Source organism: Sipha flava, unplaced genomic scaffold (assembly GCF_003268045.1).
Source record: "Sipha flava isolate LNK unplaced genomic scaffold, YSA_version1 255_pilon_pilon, whole genome shotgun sequence".
Lineage (NCBI taxonomy): Eukaryota > Metazoa > Arthropoda > Insecta > Hemiptera > Aphididae > Sipha > Sipha flava.
Genome location: NW_020272908.1, coordinates 136,321 through 156,794, shown reverse-complemented (window position 1 = coordinate 156,794; position 20,474 = coordinate 136,321). Strand labels below are relative to the sequence as shown.

The following is a 20,474-nucleotide window of genomic DNA, read 5'->3' as shown; positions in this document are numbered from 1 at the left end:
CAACCATTACCAATGCCCTATAATTGTATTACCCCTCCGTTGTGCTTATTGTTATTATATTTTTATACAGATTGTACAAATAAAAAACAAATATGACAATGTGACTATCTAACTATATTTTTGTTACAAAAATGATAGCTATAAACAATATTATCAAAAAAAAAGATTAGAAACTTGTAATATACAATTTTCATATGTATTTTAAGAAGTAAGTAATTCTATGTCTATAAATCAAGCTATGTAGTATACAATTTGTTGCGTTTTATGTGTCGATATACATATTAAAGTTAGGAGAAGCTCTAGTCTATAAGTAGGTACCTAGTCTGTGACTGTGTTCTGTGAGCGTAAAGCGAAAAGCAAGCGGGCAGTGTGCTTAAAAATTATAGCTGATTTTAATAAGAAACGAAACATTCAATATTACCATCCGTGGAATAATAATGTGCCTCTCCTGAAATTACGACGCGCTGACCGTCGTCATAGAGTAATGGGCGTAGTTACGGCTTGTGGCGGAGACGCCGAGACGGATCGCAACGCTATTTCTGGAGCGTTGCATACGTTTTATTTTGCGCTGACATCCTCTTTAATCTATCTGTGCTATGAAATAAGATTACAGGAATTTTAATTTCATGGATTCAAAACGAAACGTATATACGGTGTTCTTTGGACTGACTAAACGTCCAAAAGTTTGCTAAAAGTATCGCGAATAAAACAGTATTTAATTTCACACGGAATTCTATTATTATCCGTTTGACTATGTTAACCCGAATACATCGGCATTCTCGAGTGGTCAGCGTTACTCGAATATCTCGTGCAAAACATTTATCCGACTGGATGCTCCTGTTGAACCCAAGTATGCGCGTTTCGCATTCTTAGTCCGAGAAGCTTCTGTACGAGTACTTTTACGAGGACATGGATTAAAATCACCACGGCTTACTGCACGAATCGTCGGATACATTGCCTTCAAATCCGAACCCTACTCATAAGAATAAAATATCGAAAATAGGTATCCATCTATGCATCGCGTACAGTGGCGGTGTCAGGATTTTTTGTTAGGTAGGGCCAATGGGAGGCCAACAATTATAAGGTAGGGCCACTAAAAATGAGATTTAAACAAAAGATAAATACCATTATTTAATATTTTCTGCTTATGAAAAACGACTATATTATTATGTCTAAGGTCAGGTCAGTGGTAGGGCCAATTATTTTCAGGTAGGGCCATGGCCCTACCTGGCCCGCTCCTGGCGCCGCCAATGATCGCGTATTTGACTCGTGTGCGTCCCATGTATCGAACTTAACAGTATACGATTTAAAATATTATATACGTATGCGTGATTATATAAAATATTGGCACTTAATCCGGTAAAATGCCGTTAACAAGTCAGGGAAATAACATTACACTTGCGTAACGTATTTTTCATATTTATGAATAGTAGTCTAAATACTATCGTGTTGACAATAATTAGTATATTTTGTATTATTTCAATATTCCATGATTTTATTTATTTGAACTGGACATTTTTTTTAATCGTACAAAATTTTACTGCGAGGCTCGCGGAAAATCCTGCCTTCAATCATATGCAGTTTCGCCTCTGTTGGTAAGTTGTTTTCGTTTCGTTTCGAGATGAGAGAATAAATAACGGCACAAAATGTGTCGTACAGTTATGCCACGAATACTCTAGCCGAATCTATAATCCAAATGATTATAACGGTACATATGCACAAGGTACGCACGCACGCGTCGGTTTAACGATTCAGTGTTGCGTTCTGAATTTTAGATACTATTAACAAAAACATAATGTAATAAGTAATCTTCAATTAAAATTACATTTTTATTACGTTCACATTACTGAATACAATTTATGGTCCGGAGAATTAGTGTTTTAAGTCATAAACTAGCGGTAACTATTAATACGTCACTGCCACCTTAAAACACCTATTATTGAGCATATTTATACGTGCATATATAATAATACCAGTAATGCAATGTATAACTATGTTGCGGTTTAGGTATGACGGATCCATGTGAGAAAGTTTTATGTGACATATAGCACGCCTACATTTTTCGAGGGCGTGAGAACTGTTGGAAAACTAGAATACCCGTGCCTACGTTACCACGGTTCATCCATTTTAAAACAGCCGTTTTTGTGTACTGTTGTAAGTTGATAGTATATTTTTTTCAAAACATAATCATGAAAGTTATTAACCGAACACAGAGAAAAACTACAATACTGTTTACGCGCGTCGTTTTATTGAATTTGTATAATAATGAATTTACACAGTATTGCGCGCAAATAAATAAAATCCCGTACAATTTATTGTACTGTAAAACATTACTAGCTTAATTTTTTCTTCAGACCGAAAAAGATAAAAAACCTACTGGTCTAAAAAATTATTTTAATAAAAATATTAAGAAATCCATTTATAAATAAAAAGGTTTTAATCCATCCATGATACAAACAATGCTGAGTACTAAGATAGTAAAAATATATTATTACCGATTAACAACTGGCTTAGATCGGGCCACACCAGATGTTCACATATGAGACGTTATGAAAAAGTCGGAACCAGCCCTATACCCGACATGTAATGCAAACAACTCCAATATGCATATGATATCCACTGTACTAAGTTCATTGAAGTCGGAAAAGAATTCAATATCCCAGAAATCTATATGAGGTTATTAGATCATTATTATCTAACTTCAAAAACATACTTTCTTACCTCAAAAAAATATAAATGTATAACTATATTTTTACTATATTATAACTACGTATATATAATGTTAAACTATGAATAAAATATAAAAAATTCTCATAAAGCTAATAATCACTATAGTTGATGTTATAAATAATAGTAGTAATGATAAAAAAAAATATTAGGTAGGTAGGTACACATTTAATAATAAAACATTTTCACTAACTTTATAGAACAAGTTTTCTAACAAAATAGACCTCACCACAATATTTATCAAGTTTAAAACTACTTGAATAACTTGTTGGAAAATACTACAAACCATGGTCAAGCATAAGACTAAATATAATCTTACCGTAAGAACCTCGGCAGTCACCAGGCTTGCGTTAATTTATATGCTCTACCGTAATAATTATTAATACTGTGTTGTAGTTAATAGATTTCGCATTTATTAATTATCTTATTTAACCCCCTTGATGACACCGGGAGTCGGTATGGCGTGGTCGATGGGGATATGTGTCTTAACGCACAGTTGCCTTTTCAAATCCGACCACGAAAACTTTAACCTAATCGAGTGGAACTATGTGACCGTGAAAGGAGACCATCGACACCCTCAACTAAGCAACCAATTTGTTCCTAACTACTTAACTAAACAAAAAAGGGATAAAGGTTACAACTGCGGTCGTTCCTACGAAAAAAAAAAAAACTATGCAAAACGATCGAGTGTTTGTATTTTATGGATAGAACCACGATGGTGTGTTTAGAATGAATAGGTACATAAAAATTGGCATACCTTATCGAGAAGACGAGATGTCGAGAACAAATACGTATGTACACTGTACTATGTAAAAAATGCACGTAAACGAATATTGTTCGAAATAATTATACGTTTTTGTCAACGTATGTTGGTCTTTATATCGAGTGGCGTTGTGTGTCAATATTATATTACATTTATCCGTTCGATTCGTTTGATCATTTCTGGACAATAATGTAATTTTTAACATCGAGGGGTGTCGAGCTGCTCGCGCGATGGTTTCGATATATATGCGATCGTTTAATCATAGATCGTAGAGGTTATCTGCAAATATTATTTTTTAAGTCATTCATCATTAGTGGCTGAATCATACTTATTATTGATTTTCGCGATGTTGTAAGTCGTTGTAAGTTCATAGTATTTAACATTTATTTCTTTCTTTCTGCTTAAAATTATTTTTAATTTTTTTATGATCGATTATAATTACTCCGAGTACTACTACCGAATACCTACTGGCGTGTACGGATAAATTAGTCTATAACGGTTGTGCATGACCCTGTAGAGCATCACCGAGCTGCTCTTATCAAAGAAATGAATTACGTTTAATTATTGATACTCATTACGTCAAAACAATCATTGAATTTAATAAAAAAAATAAATGAAAATAACATTATATTTAACTCCTGGTATGAATGGAGTTTAGACTGTTGCAGTGAGCTCTCTATATGAATGTCAAACGCCTGTTAGTCAGTATGCTTTCAGAAAGCTAAATTTAAAGATGTATAACATTGCGGTTAATCAACTACACTATGCCTTATTGGTAAGGTCAAAATGTTATATTACATACGTGTGCGGCATACAGTAAATATAATTTTTCAGTCTATTTAAAAATTCAGAATGAGCTTATGATTTTTATGAAACTTTTCCTTATAGTGCATTTAAAATGTTCTTACCTAGAGTTAACTGTCTAACTCATCATATTTATAAAATTATTATTTCAGTAATAATTAATCTGAACCGATGTTTAAATAAAAAAACATGAAAAACATGAAATGTTGGGAACATTTTTTTTTTGACTGATTAATTGCAAAATTAATAATAATAATAATAATAATAATTATTGCAAAAAAAAATATTCCAAGTGATTGTTAGATAAATTATCTCAGATAGACTATTAAATAGAGATCATATTAACCTATCTATTGAATATAATGGTTGTTTTGCTATGACTAAATTTAAACGAAGATTTTAATTGAAAAAAAAAATGTACTATCCCTAAATGTAATATTGTTTGAAATATTTGTACAAGGAATATATTATTTTTTATGGAATGGAAAAATATAATATTTTTGAGTTTTTGAATTATTTCCTCCTTGATTGTTGAAAATTACATTATTTTAGCGTTTACATCTTTTATTAAATCAGCATCTCTTTGATTAGTCAAATGAAATTCATTGTCGTCTGCTGGTAAATCGTTAATACATTTGTGGAATTAAATTTTTTAACAAAGATAGTTGTAAAATACCATCTTCATTAATTTGGAATACCTAGTCAAGATCGTTGAATTATATTAAATTAATACAGTATAAAATGACCAATGCTAATAGCAACAAACTTTCCAATCATATAGGCTTTATCAAATAATTCGTGTACACTTATTCGCATGCAATCATGTGTGTATGTGTGAGGTTTAATATATTGGTATATTTTGATAAATAAGTATCTTATTTGTTTCCAAATAATCATTTGTGTAGTTCATAGTAAGTAATTCATGGCGGTGCTGTTTTAAAAATAAATTAAGTTCTACTAAAGTAGGGGCAATTTTATGGAGAGGTGACATGGTGATTGTCCACCCTTTTGAATTTTTAAGTTGCTCAAATTACGCTCAAGCTTTTGCTGTAATTTATATATTACTCATTCCTATTCCCTTTTTCTCTAGATTCGCCCTTGCGAAGTAGGCTTATAAAAATGTTGAATTTAATAAATTAACACATCAAACTGACTTAACGTAACTTATATTGACTCCACTTGATGTATTTCTAATTATTGCAACAAGAAATTTAATCAATTTCATCATATCGTGGCATATCGATGATTCATTATTATAAGATTAACTAAACTAGTTTCTTACGTCGTTTTACGTGTTTGTTATGAGTTATTATATTTTTAAATTTTAAATTTCCAAATTAAACAATATAAAAAAATCATAACTAGAGGTTAATCAGTTTGTTAATATATGGGTCAAAGCCCTATCAATGGATAACGCATATCTACACCTTACTCATCTTATTGTAACTATATGTAACAGGTTGTTAATTTGTCTAAAATAAAAGTCAATACTCGTATATATTATAATTTGCAGTTTACTTTTTTGGCTGATTTTAAATAGCTGTTATAGATATTAATCATAAGTCCTTACTATATTATACCTCCCTGTCACTGTTAAATGTATATATATATAAATGTATGCATGAATTTAATATTTTTTATTACTGTATAATTATTGTTTTAATATAATTATTGATATCGTTATGCAGTTAATCGTTTGTACTATATATGGGACAAATGAGTTATACCACGAATCGAAATGTCTAAATGTTAAAAAAATTTCTTCTGGTAAAGAGTTTGTCTATAGTTTTTAGATTTGTCGATCTTTGCTCCCTCTTTTTGGTTGTATTCCTTGATGAAATTGACGAAAAAATGAGAACAAGTATCGACCGGTTTCAACTAAATATTGATGATTTTTTATGAATCTAAATCCATTATAACTTTAGCCATATTTTTCGAATATAATATTATTCATAAATTATATTCCAATTTCAAATATTATATTATACAGTTTTGTTCATAATTTTTTTTTCACTAAAATATTCAGCTTCCTTAACATTCATGAAAATATATTTGCATGTAAACATATTTTTCGAATGCAAACGAACTTACGATTAAATATAATAACTTCTTAGATTGGGAATTTTAACAAGATAATTTAATTTTTTTTACAGTTTTTATATGTGAAGGAAAACTCGAATTTTGATTATCCATATCGTTTTTTATTTTTTTTTTATAAAAATAATTAATCCGTTTCTAGAAATATTATATAAATCTAAATTTAGGTATAAACATTTAAAGGTACAAGCGTAATCAATTATTTTTAAGAATTAACTGATTATCTCTTAAATTTTAAATATTACTTATTTTTAGATAAAATAAGTTATTTGTTAATTTTTGATGACTTGTGATCTAAATAAAATCGTATTAATTAGTTATAAAATAATTTTGTTGCATAATATATTTGAGTTAAAAGTGCCAACACTGTGTACCAGATGCAGCATTCGATATCATTATACATAATATGCACAACAAAAACCTTCGTTCAGAATTGTTTTTCGAATGCTATGATTTATAATTGATCGCTAAGAAGTAGTAGAAATAAATACGTCTAAAATGGCAATGAACAATCACACTGGAAACTGTAGAGTTTTACCGGTTTTTATTTATTGAATTACAGAGTCGTTTAATTATTATCAATTATGCTACAATTAAATTTGGTCAAAAATTGGTTGAAAAGCAGGAAAACAAAACAAGAATCCAGCTTGAGGACAAAATAACCGGTAAATCGAGAGCCGAGTTTTGATTCCACTGTATAGCAGTCATGTTCACGGTTAGTCTTTCATGGCAGGTGTATGACGTTATGGCATAATACATTTAATACATATACGTCGATATAGAATATCCATCCGTAAAGTACAATCTTGATATTGAAATACTTTAGAATATTACCATTAAAATAAGATTGTAGTAGGATGTAGATTAAATTGGAATTAACATAGGAAATGAAGAAGAAAAAAATCTGAAAATGGTAATAAAAAAAAAAAAAAAAACAAATATTAAACTGAGCTTTCAACTTGCTTTTTTACCATAGAAATTTTTTCAGTTGCTATAATTTTATTTATCAATACTGTATTTTTTAGCTAATTTCTTCACTGACTTTTTCTATTGCTTGCATTTTTAAGCTTCAAAATCAAAAATGATTACCTAAAAATCATGATCCAATCGTAAGCATTTTTTTATTTGTTTTTTGGGTATTATATATAATCCCATAAGCATTGTGATATTTTTCGCCTGCAGAGAGTAGCTAACCAATTTTGTCGTAGAATCAAATTATAGTAAATAGTTATAGTCATAATCAATTTTTAAGTACTGCGCAATTTAGCTTAGACTAAAACGTAGGCAGCTATGAATTATTGATAATCTTATAGATCAGTCAGATATTAATTCTAATACTATAATTCATAAGTATTCAAATATAGTTTTTGCTTAGTGTCAGGTATTACATTTATCATAATTTATATAATTTAACATAATTTAATTATAATAATTATGAATAAAAAATCAGTGCAAATTTGTTATAAATATTAACTAAAAAGTTCGATTTTAATAACAAGATCTTACAACTATCCCAAAAACATATTTTAAATACTATTATTCTTAACTAAATAAAGCAAATCGTCATATACGCAATAATAATATTATAATACCTATCATATAGGGATGTAGTTCGCGTATGGCGTCCGTACATACGCACTAAATTGTTGTGCTCCGTCATTCAGTACAACCTTACTTTATTTTCTACATACATTTGCGCCCAAATGGTTTCAAACTAGTGTTCAAAATAACCTTAAAATACCAGTTACATCTTATTCATAAAAAGTTTCTTTTTGCCTAGTCATTATGCAAAATGCCAATTTTTTTTTTAGGCAAATTACAAAGCATTTTATTATATATTATATTATATTAAGATCCTTATAATTATTATATATTATTACTTATATTACAGACAAAATTTAATTTTTATCTATTATTATATTATTACTATTACATAAATATTTTACTTAAACTACTATTTATTTATTATAAATTGTTGTAGAAAAGTAACATTTTGAAGTGCACAACATTTTATTTTTAAGGCAAATACACTTTTTATTTTGATACTTGGATTTACAAACACATTTTAAAAGACCTTGGCCAGTTCTTGAGGATTGCATTTTTATCAACTCATTATACTGAGCATCAGATAAAAACTAGTATTAGTGACTAAATTTTTAAAAAAATTGTATTAATTTTTATAAAAATTTGTCTTCATATACATTGTATCCGTAGTATATTGTATTGTATATAATATTGTTCCAATATTGTACCTCAGATTTAATATTATAGTAATAAAAAAATCTTTATTGCGTTAAATCGTGTACACGCATTTATGATAAACGGTAAGTAAAGTCGTAAGTAATAGGCAATACCCAATTTTGTTTATTTTCATCATATCGCCTATTCCATGTTTGGTATTATACATAATATCTAGGAAAAGCTCGTATTATGTATATTGCCAAGTGATTTTTAGCATTTTGCAAAATAACGGATTATCCATATTACCGGTAACATATATAAACATGGTTGAGAGTTTTTTTTTCTTTATCGTCCAGGGCACCTTTGTCGTCATAATCGGGCACCGAGTGCGTCGGTTGGGACTTTGACCCGTAAGGCAATGTCACAAACAACCACACTAGCAATTAAGAACAAAAACAAAAATAATAAATCTTATTTAATTACCATAAAAAAAAAAAAAAAAAAATTGATGCACAAAGTCAGGGGTCCATGCACTCTACCACACATACACAAAAGAAAATAGATTTGCCGCCACCAATATTCGTTAAAGGCGTAAAAAAATTTTTCGAGCTATCCAAAGAACTAGCTATTATCACTGGCCCAGACAGTTTCAGCTGTAAGTCAACATCTTCGCATCTTAAACTCCAGCTTGACACTCCTGATAACTACCGAAAAATAATCCACTTTCTTAAAGACAATGATGCAGAGTATCACACATATCAATTAAAATCTGATAAAGCTTTTAGAGTAGTGTTAAGAAATCTCCATCCATCGACTCCCGTTTCCGAAATCTCAGCAGCAATTGAAGAAATTGGTCATTCCGTCAGACAAGTCACCAATATTATTCATCATCAAACCAAAATCCCATTACCTCTGTTCTTTGTAGACCTTGAGATCGACGAGAATAATAGTGATATTTTTGATGTAACATCCATACTCTACACTAAAATAAAAGTCGAAGAGCCACACAAACAACGACAGATTCCCCAGTGTTTAAATTGCCAATCTTATGGTTATACCAAAAGTTATTGCAGCTATACTCCACGCTGTGTTAAATGTGGCAAAAATCATCTCTCCACAAACTGTTCCAAGTCACGTGAAACACCTGCCACCTGCGCCCTATGCAATGCCAACCATCTAGCAAACTATAAAGGTTGCACTGTCTACAAAGAACTGCAGCAGCGACGACGCCATCTCGTGAACCCAACGCATGCACGTCTACAACATCCACAACAGCCTCAACATCCTCCAGCTGACCAGTCCAACTACCAACCAGCCAATCAACCTACCTCTCACGCCACTAATAAACCTAATAATCGTTCATATGCTAATGTAACAGGTAATGACACCACTCAAAATAATTATAATAATTCTTCAACCAATGTTGATTTCGTGCTTACCAAATTCTTAGATGAATTTAAATCAATAATTAACCCCCTAATCACCCTTCTAACCACTGTCATCACTAAACTAACTGAATTCAAAAATGATAAATAATTCATTCACCTCTAAATCCCTCCTAATCCTACTCTGAAATGCTAATGGACTTAAAAACCATAGAAACGAACTTCTTATCACCCTCCAAGAAAAAAGAATAGATATAGTGCTTATTTCTGAAACTCATTTTACTAATACATCCTATGTAAACTTTCCTGGTTACCATGCATACCGTGCTAATCATCCAGACAACTCTGCCCACGCTGGTGCAGCCATATATATTAGGGCTTCACTCGCATATACTCCATTACCTAACTTCCATACAAACCACATTCAATCATGTGCAGTTTCATTATTCCTCAACAATATACCTATTACCATAGCAGCGGCTTATTGCCCTCCTAAACACAGAATCTCACCCGATCAATTTACCGAATTCCTATCCACCTTAAATAATAATTATATAGTTGGGGGTGACCTTAATGCTAAGCATATTCAGTGGGGCTGCCGTGCCTCTAACCCTAGAGGTAACTCTCTCCTTCAAACTGCCTACCGCTCTAATATCACAATTCTCGCTCCACCTAACTTCACCTATTGGCCAACATCTCGTCATAAAATGCCTGATATTTTAGATATTTTTGTCGCCAAAATTCCAAATAGTCTTCACACACAAACTCAAAACTTGTTAGACCCGTGTTCAGACCACTCACCTGTATTGCTCTCAGTAGATTGTCAACCTCCTGATAAACTCAACTCATCGATGCTGTCTCAATATCGAACAGATTGGGAAAAATTTGGTCACATCTTATCCGAGAAAACCGATTTAAAACTTTGTCTAAAAACCGCTTCCAACATTGATGATGCTGTTAACCTACTCACAAATAACATTCAATCAGCCGTCTGGGAATCAGCAATCCAAACACCTCCAAGAAAGACTGAATTTAGTCTTCCCATACACATCAGGACCCTCATATCACTGAAACGTCGTGCACGAGCAATTTGGCAACATTCCAGATACCCATCCGATAAGCGTCACTACAACGCTCTTACACTAAAACTCAAACGCCTCCTTGCTAATCATAGATCCGAAGCTTATGCAAACTACGCATCTTCACTCTCACATAATGATGGTTCACTTTGGAAGGCCTCTAGGAATCTATTACGTATTCATAATCCACCCCCTACTCTACGTAATGATGATGGTACCTGGGCGATCTCTGACCAAGATAAATCAAACATATTTATGAAACACTTAGAAAATACCTTCCAACCTCATTATAATATTCTATCACCCAGCAAAATCCAAGAAGTTGAAAGCTTTCTCAACTCTCCACTGCAGATGTCCCCTCCTCCTCGAGCCTTCTCCCCTGGTGAAGTATACTTTAATATTAAAAAGCTCCCAGGAAAAAAATCCCATGGATTTGATCTAATAACTGCAGAAGTAATCAGAAATCTACCTAAAAAGTCTATCTTATTCCTAACACAAATCTACAATGCTATGCTTAGACTATCTTATTTCCCTATTCTTTGGAAATATTTTACTATAATTCTCATATTAAAACCCAAAAAACCCCCGGACTCCCCGACCTCGTATAGACCAATCAGCCTCCTCCCAATACTTTCCAAGTTATTTGAAAAACTGCTACTAAAACGTATTTTACCTATTGTCGACACTGCAAACATTTTACCAAACTCACAATTTGGTTTCCGCAATAGCCACTCCACCATTCACCAAGTCCACAGATTGGTAGACAAAATCTCCTATGTTCTGGAAGAGAAACTTTACTGCACTGGTGCGTTCCTAGATGTCTCCCAGGCCTTCGACCGTGTATGGCATGCTGGTCTCTTGTACAAACTTAAGATTCTTCTCCCTAGTCACTACTATTTAATCCTTAAATCCTATTTAGAAGACCGACTCTTCTCAGTGCGAGTAGGTTCCACCTTTTCTGTTCCCACTTTAATTAATGCCGGTGTACCACAAGGTGCAGTCACAGCTCCCCTCCTATTTAACATATATATATCTGATCAACCTTATTCCCTCCATACTCTTGTTGGTGACTTTGCCGACGATAAAGCTATCTTAGCGTCTAGTTCTGATCCTCATCTAGCCTCCAGCTATGTCCAAGACCACCTAAACCTTCTCCAAGCCTGGTACAAGGAATGGGGAGTTAAAATGAACGAATCCAAATCGATCCATTGTACTTTTACGCTCCGACAAGGAGTATGCCAGACTCTCCTCCTTAACAACCAACCCCTTCCTACTGCCCAATGTGTACGCTATCTTGGAGTCAACATCGACCGTCGACTTACCTGGTCAGCTCACATTAAAAATAAAACTCGAATACTTAACGACCGTTTTCGCCAACTTCGACCGCTCCTAACTTCTAAAAATATTAAACTACCTACTAAATTATTGCTATATAAACTACTACTCAGACCCATCTGGTCCTACGGTTTGCAGCTATGGGGCTCAGCGAAAGTATCAAATACAAACCGTATACAAAGGTTTCAATCCAAAGTCCTTCGCGTCATCTCCAAAGCTCCCTTCTATGTTTCAAATAATACCCTTCATTCTGACTTCAATTTACCCACCGTCACTGAACTAGCCAAGCTCCACTAAAAACGATCCAATAAAAAGTTAACACATCATTCTAATCCCCTTATCGCCCAACTATCATCTGCAACTATTCCAGGAAATCCCCACAAAAGACTAAAAAGGCAATGGTGTCGTGACCTGCTTATATAATATATAATAAGTATCACTACTAAAAAAAAAAAAAAAAATCTCTGTTACTCATAAGGCATAACTATTATGTACTCATGGTAGTATCATTATTATTATTATTATTATTATAATTATTATTATTTTAGGATTAAAACCTTAAATTTATATTCATGCTGAAGTACCTCCGATGGGAGGTCTCTTCCCTCGGTCTCTTCTGTCTGTTTTGTTATTATTTATCACTTAAGCTTATTGTTCATTAATTGTAACAGATGGCGTAATATAGAACTTTGTTAAAAAAAAAAAAAAATTACCATAAAATTAATTAACGAGTTCAGCATTCAACGGACAAATAAAATTTTCAAAAATAATTCGACATCTGTAAACAGTATTCACGTCACCGACAAAATGGATACTTCAAATAATGATAAATCCTCGGAAGTCGAATGGTCCTTGGCTACATCTAGAACTGAATGACTTCATTTAAGTTCTTCCGGTCATAGCTTATCACAAACACTCATAAATACAAATAAAAACAAACAACTATTTTTTACCACTAATCGGTTTAAAATATTATTGCAAAATGATCCTCCATTCAAAAGTCCATCGGATGATTATAACACAGATCCTTTTCAAAATTCTATGAGCACCAAACACACCGAACCAAATTTTCCACAACCGTCTCCAATTTATCTGATCCGTGCACTAAACTTATTTAATTAATTGGAGTAGATAACTTCTATAACTTCTTAAAAAATAATAAGTAGGTATTTGTCCTAATGCGATTACTTTTGTGTAAATATGATTTTTCAGTTGCATACTATCTATTAGATTTTTGTTTTCTCGTAACTCATTAAATAATAACCATAAACACATGACATTTGCACTGAATGCTCATATTACTATTTGCTATACACTATATGATTTTTAAAAGATTTTTTGAGTAATTTATTGAAAATTTAATCTTCATGTTTTCCAATTTTTTTTGAAAATATTTATATGATAAAATAATTCTTAGATAAAAAGTTTTAAAAATATAATGTTAAGTTCCTCATATACATACGTATGTATTATAGATTGATGAAAAATAAATTTACATAAAACTAATAAAACAAAAAAAAAAAAAAAAAAATGATGACCGTTTAGTTATTAAATGCTGACGTTAAATTGTACATACATAAAATGAAAAAATAACAATTCTAATTTTTCTAGTTGTGAATCCTAACGGTTGGACTGCGTATCTCTGAGCACAGGTGTGTATTATTCGCGGTCCTTAAACACGATTGAAACACGTATGAGAAAAACTAATATACACGATGGTGACAACATTTAAGAAGATGCTACTCAAAAAATACAGTTTCAATAATGCATGGTTTTGAAGATGTTGCAGATTTTCAATTAATGACTGGTTAGATATGGATCGTTTTGATGGAGGTTACGAGTTACTTGATGATGGAATTATCGCAAATATTACAGAAGAAGAATGCGAAGTGGATAGAAATACTTATGAAGAAGAATACAAGTCATTATCATACATAAATCATCTAACAGCACACGACATGTTCACCAAATGTATATATTGGTACGAGACACTATTTGCAGCTGATTTATCAATTCTATGAAAAATAAAAAATTTATCTATGAAGAAAGCCCATGTACATGATTCGTGCAAACAAAAATAACTAATTTTTTCAAATATACTAAATATATATACGTTTAGTATAAAAATTAATATATAATAACTATAAGTAAAAAAATATTTTTTTTCCTTTATCCGATTATCAATTCGAATAAACCGTCTAGGTCCCGTTGCAAATGGATAATCAAGGTTTTAAATTTAAAAATTATTTATAGTAAAGCTTACATGGGGTGTAATATATGCTTATAATAAGAATATGGAGGAGGCCAGATGTCGTCTGACACATGGAGTTTCGAATAAAAACATCGTGTTTCGTAGTCCCACTTCCCGCCTAAATACATATCTGCAATAATATTCCTTACATCTGCAACGTATGTACACTAGTGTATTTACTAGTAGGTGGTACATTTTGAGGGGCAGCAAATTGTAAAAGGAAATTTTTTGAAATTATGGTTCTGACTTACAGGGGTGTTCGTGATATTTCTATTACATCAACTGTGTAAACGTGTTTATCTAATAAGTTATTATTATTAGTTAGTTTTATTTTTAATTAACTTTATTTTAATGTGATAGAATTGAAATAACATTTGTAAAAAAAAAAAAATTGAAAAAAGTATTTGATTTTAAATACAGATACTCTTATTAAGTATTTAATCTGCTACGTCTAAGTTTTTTTTCAAAACTATTTAAAATGTGTATTTGACTATTTGAAAATAATTTAAATACTTTTATTCGAATACTTTTACTCAAGTACTTTACGAGAATGCAGCTGAATGTTCACAAAAATTTTACATCGATTTAAATGTAAAATATTTAACATTATCCACTATTGACTAATGTTAAAATGATTCGGGTAATGTTGTAATTTAAATTTTATAAGAGAAAAAATACACTTTTGTCAAAATGCATAACTTATATTGACTTTATCCGGCTAATTTTGAATAAACTAAAATTTTATTATTATTTTTATCATTACAAATCGTATATAATTCACTTTTATTGAAGTAGTTGGCCAAAACAAATAAAATTAAGCAACTATATAGTTCGTTGGTTCATCTATTGATACATCGAATGTTTGATTGTTATTGATTTTAAGACGTTTGAATTATATAATTCTACGACTTGTACGGATACTATAAAAAACTCTACAGAGATTTTTACAATATTCTCAATTGTTCAACAGTTATATTCTATTTCTATAATACACCGGACATTGCTTTAATTTTACGCAATGGATTCCAGTAGCATGATTTGCGAAAAATCTACTGCCACGAAGACAATGAAGAGAAATATGGCCATGTATTGTATGAACATGATGAGGAAACGCACGGTCGATGAACAGCTCAATGATTTATCAACAATCATGAATTGTTCGTTAGATCTGATAATTTTGTACCATAGAAACGAATTGGAAGTCAGCTACCGTATTGGCTCGCAAATAGCTTCAGTGAACGGTTTAGATGAGTCGGTACGTATACATTATATATAATTATTGTATATAATGCAGGGATGGGCAACTCAAAATAGGTAAAAGATCAATGTATAGAATTTTAAAATCGAGCGGACTAAAGTAATGAAATTAAAAAAATAAAAAGTCATACAAATTGACAATCAATATTTACTTTATATAATTTAATTTTACAATTAAACCAAATAATATTTACCCAAAACCTATAGCTATGTAAGCTATACAAAAAAAACCTACTCTAGCCACCAGTGTCCCATTCCTTGTAAAACGAATACCAAAATGGATTTATATCGGCTGTTTGTATTTTTTAATTTAATCAACCATTTCACTAGATGTGCGTGCGCCAGTGCAAACGATATATTTTGGACAAGCTTCAGGTGTTCTGTGGCTACACTAAAATCCCGGTACGGACATCGTCATCGGCCTGGCAAGTCCGAAGTGACAAGAGTTCCGAATTGAGTAGTGAGTCGCAAGATGTTTACTCCGAGGTGAGTGAAATGATTTACGACGCATTTTTAAAATGTGTCACAATGTACTCACTGTTATTTACTTTTCGTTGTTTTGAACACATGTGTGTGCTTTGCACAGATCGAATTGTGCAAGAAACGAGTGGATGGAAAAGTAGCGAGAAAAGCGTTCGACGAGAATATCGTAATGGTCGACCCAGAGATGGATATCCCGGGTGAACTGTGCGACTATATGTCAAGTAATAAATTGCCGTTGGTACTTACAATCAGTTATTTTCCAACGGAATGGAAAATGATCTTCGAATGCGGACCGTACTGTGCTTCGACAGATGGTTCCGTAAACTCAGTAAGTGTCTGGAATACATATATTACTAGTAAGCGTACTATAATTAATGTTTTATAACACTTCGATCACTTGTAGACATGCATGCAGCAATGCAAAAAACTACTATTACACGAATTAAATGCGTTCGTCACTAATGAAAAAGTAGGTGCTCGAAAAGAGACAATTAGTGAAAATCAACGATGTGACCAGCAGCATCGGAATAAGATCAACGAACCTACCGTAATGTCGGTCGATCAACCTCCGGAAGCTATAAATCTCAAAGCAGTTTTCACGAATTTACCCGTAACCAGGTCCAATGAGCAGCCAAGGATATCTTGTAATATCTTTGAACCACACGAGGTAATTAGAAACTACCATGAGTGGTATGATGCATTAGATAATAATTATGCCGAATGAATGGAGTTTGTGATGAGCTAAAGCAAAAATACGATAGTAAATCATTATGGTATCACGAGCGTATATAACAATCGAAATAGAATCTCGTCGAGTTGAATACAGCCGAGAAACAACACAGCGCTTTTACTGTACTCGCATTGTGTCTGTAATAATATTCGGAAAACGACTTTTTTACATTGTTTGCAGGAATACGTCATCAGTGCTTCTAAGGTGTTGAAAAATGTCACGTGGGACACGTTTCAGGAAAACGCCTCACGGTTTTTCGATGTAATCTTGCAAACGGACCGCGCGAATAGATTTTACTTGAAGATGATCACGGATTGTGTTGTATCAAATGTACAGTACCGTCGGGACACATTTACCGTTTTTCCACATTTAAATTAAATAATATTTATGCGTAATTATTTATAACGAGTTATTATTTAACGCTCCTTGTGCAGGCGATTGACAATCCTGACAACTGCGCCTTATACGCAACACTGTGTTGTCACGTGATCGAAAATACGTGTGTGGACTCAAGGAGGATCATATGTCAAGGGTTGTCGAGTGCGTTCAAAACCGAGCTGATAAAATCTTGCCGGGTCGTGTTGACCGAAGCCGGCGTATTACTCCGGACGAGAATGTTTCGACAGCCTCAAGCAAGGCGATCGGAACAGAGGTTCGACGTAAAAGCTCGTGACCGAACGCATGGAACGTGCAGGTAAAAATTATCTGGTTGGAAGTATTAGGTAATGGATTTAAATTTTCCAAAAAATATAAAAAAAATTCTTCAAAAAAAAAAAAACCTATCTAAACGTTTAAGATAAATGATAAAAAGAAGATAAAAATTGATATTAATCCACCGGAGTGTTAGGTAATGGAAATAAATGTTCAAAAAAATATGAAAAAAATTATTAAAAAAAAAAATCTATCTAAACGTTCAAGATAAAAGTTTTATATTTTTTTAATTCACCGGTGTACGAAACGAATCTTGTGATATTCCGAAAAAAAATACTATTTGCATTGGAATCCCTATTATTATAGAAATATATGGACATTTTATAATCGTTGTACGCAATGTGTTTCACAGGTTTATGGGTGAACTGTTCATGCGCGATCAAATATTCAAAACCGTAATGAGTACCATCGACACGTTCATGCAGATACACGACGCGCATTCGTTAGAATGTCTCTGCGTTTTATTGACCATAATCGCACCAAAGCTTGAAAAAGTAATATCAATTATATAACATACGTCATTGAAATCATAACCATAAATATTTTTCCTGTTTTTTTTTCTCGTGCGAACGGTGAAAAACTTACACACGACATTGTGACGTATTATGGTTTTATTATCGTAAATAGTAGTCCAAAAGGTTTTGAAAACAAAAAATCAGGAAGTTTTGTCTTTCATTCACTACATATTTATTCCTTAGGCCTTTGAGGCTATGCCCTCCTAACTCTCCCCGCTCTATTCATGTTCATGGGTATCAGTACCTATACAATACTATTACCGATTATTTCCAGTTATTCCTATCATTTTACACTAAACGTGTGTGTGTTGTTCTTGTATAGGTTATCGATGCCCCAAGACAAGTGTACAAACAACTGAAAAGCTACTTGGTCACCGGGTACGCGGGCAACATTCCTCTGCCTCGGCAAACCATACACATGATCGATATACTTCTGAACATGCGAAAATGTAACACGAAAGGTTCGAATTCGTGGCGAGGCGATTTCACCGAAGGAAATACCAGGAAAGCCAGAAACAGCCGTCATCAAGAAGTGCAGTCGGTGGATCACCGTAGGAATCGCATCTCCGGCGAGAATTCACGATCCAGCCAAAACCGATCATCCTATACTACCATGGTGCCTGTAAAGCACCACGGGAAACACGTCACGTTCAACCCCGTGGTGTCTGTATTCTATTATCATAAAAATTAGTAGTAATGTATAAATATTCCCTCTCTTTCCCCACCACCCTATTTACACCCTTAAGTATGTATATACAATGAATCGGAAAAGTTCTCGAATTTCCTCTCCAGCGCCTGTACAAGTGAAGCAATCTAACAATAAAAACTGGTACCACGTAGCTATATTTATCAGTAGTATGTGTACAAAATTGTATCACTTTCAGTTCAGTATATTAACGAGTTAAGATATATTTGTGAAACGCGTATTGGTGTCGTAGGTGCAAATTGCGAAATGGAGGGAAAATTCGAGCAACGTTCCACAGTTAAATTTTGTGTTAGACTCAAAAAAAGTTTTAGGAAAACTCGAAAAATATTGATACTGCTTTTGGTAAACGTATAGTAACACGCCCTAATGTTTATACGTGGTATAAGCTGTTCAAGGATGATAGAGCCTCGTTAGAAGACCACGAAAGAAGTTGCCAGCCCACAACAGCTGTTACTGATGAAAATGAGGCTCGTGTACGCGCCCTGCTAAACCAAGATCTTCACATGTCTCTCAGAATGTTAGCAGACGAACTGAACATAGTGTGACGATGATTTTGAAGAAAAAAATGCATCATAGAAAGGTGTCGAGCACAGTCGGACTTAGTCCGGGCGAATTTTTCCTCCATTTCGCGATTTGCACCTGCGACACTAATACCATTGATTATAAATACTAGTATTTATTTTACTAGTATTTATAATCAATGCTAATACGCATTCCTCAAATATGTCTTAATATTCGTTAAATACTGAACGGAAAGTGATAAAATGTTGTACATATATTACTGTTAATTGTAGCTAAATAGTACCAGTTTTGTCTGATAGATTGCTTCACTTGTACAGCCGCTGGAGAGAAACTTCGGGAACTTTTCCGACACACTGTGTAATATTCATTGTATGACTCAAAATAATTAATAATTAAAAAATTTTTATTATATAATGACAAATTACACTAATGCATTTACCGTTTTGGTTCAAGTAGTACATAAATAAAGATAAAACGTCAATAAAAAAAACATACCATGACATTAATATAAAACAATAAAAAAAAAAATTTAATAAGGGAACTCCGAAATTACAGGATATCTCATCGAGATGATTGGTTATAAATATTTCCTAGCTATTCATTTTTTCAAATAATTTTTATATTTCTATACAACAATTATTATTGTTTGAATATAATATTAAATCTGAGATGAGAACGAATAATTTCAAAACAAAAAAATATGGGCTAGACATTATACAAACTTTCGCAAATGGTCAACACAACTGTTCAAGTAACCTTTTACAATAAGAAACAAGTGGTTTGGAAAAGGTCATGCATCGGCGTGATTATTGCAACATTGGAAGTGCTGAAACGGGGAAGAGTGTGAAATTTCGAAAAAATCCTGAATCAACTATCACTCTTTGTTTCCTTTACGTAATACGTACATTAAACGAGGTATTAGAAATAT

General features: G+C 32.5%; 1 protein-coding gene across 1 annotated transcript; it reads left to right on the top strand.

Moving 5' to 3' along the window:
- Positions 1 to 13,932: 13,932 nt before the first annotated feature.
- LOC112684651 lies at positions 13,933 to 20,474 on the top strand. Its single transcript, XM_025556271.1, has 9 exons — positions 13,933 to 14,352; positions 15,655 to 15,877; positions 16,210 to 16,365; positions 16,466 to 16,690; positions 16,766 to 17,029; positions 17,273 to 17,422; positions 17,527 to 17,786; positions 18,156 to 18,297; positions 18,641 to 20,474. The coding sequence occupies exons 1-9, from the start codon at positions 14,186 to 14,188 to the stop codon at positions 19,007 to 19,009; spliced, it is 1,956 nt and encodes a 651-aa protein (XP_025412056.1). The 5' UTR covers positions 13,933 to 14,185; the 3' UTR covers positions 19,010 to 20,474.

Coding starts and splice junctions, on each gene's coding strand:
- LOC112684651 (XM_025556271.1), top strand. CDS start 14,186: ATGGATCGTTTTGATGGAGGTTACGAGTTACTTGATGATGGAATTATC. Junction 16,366..16,465: donor CGCAAGATGTTTACTCCGAG/GTGAGTGAAATG, acceptor TGCTTTGCACAG/ATCGAATTGTGCAAGAAACG. Junction 17,787..18,155: donor CGAACGCATGGAACGTGCAG/GTAAAAATTATC, acceptor TGTGTTTCACAG/GTTTATGGGTGAACTGTTCA.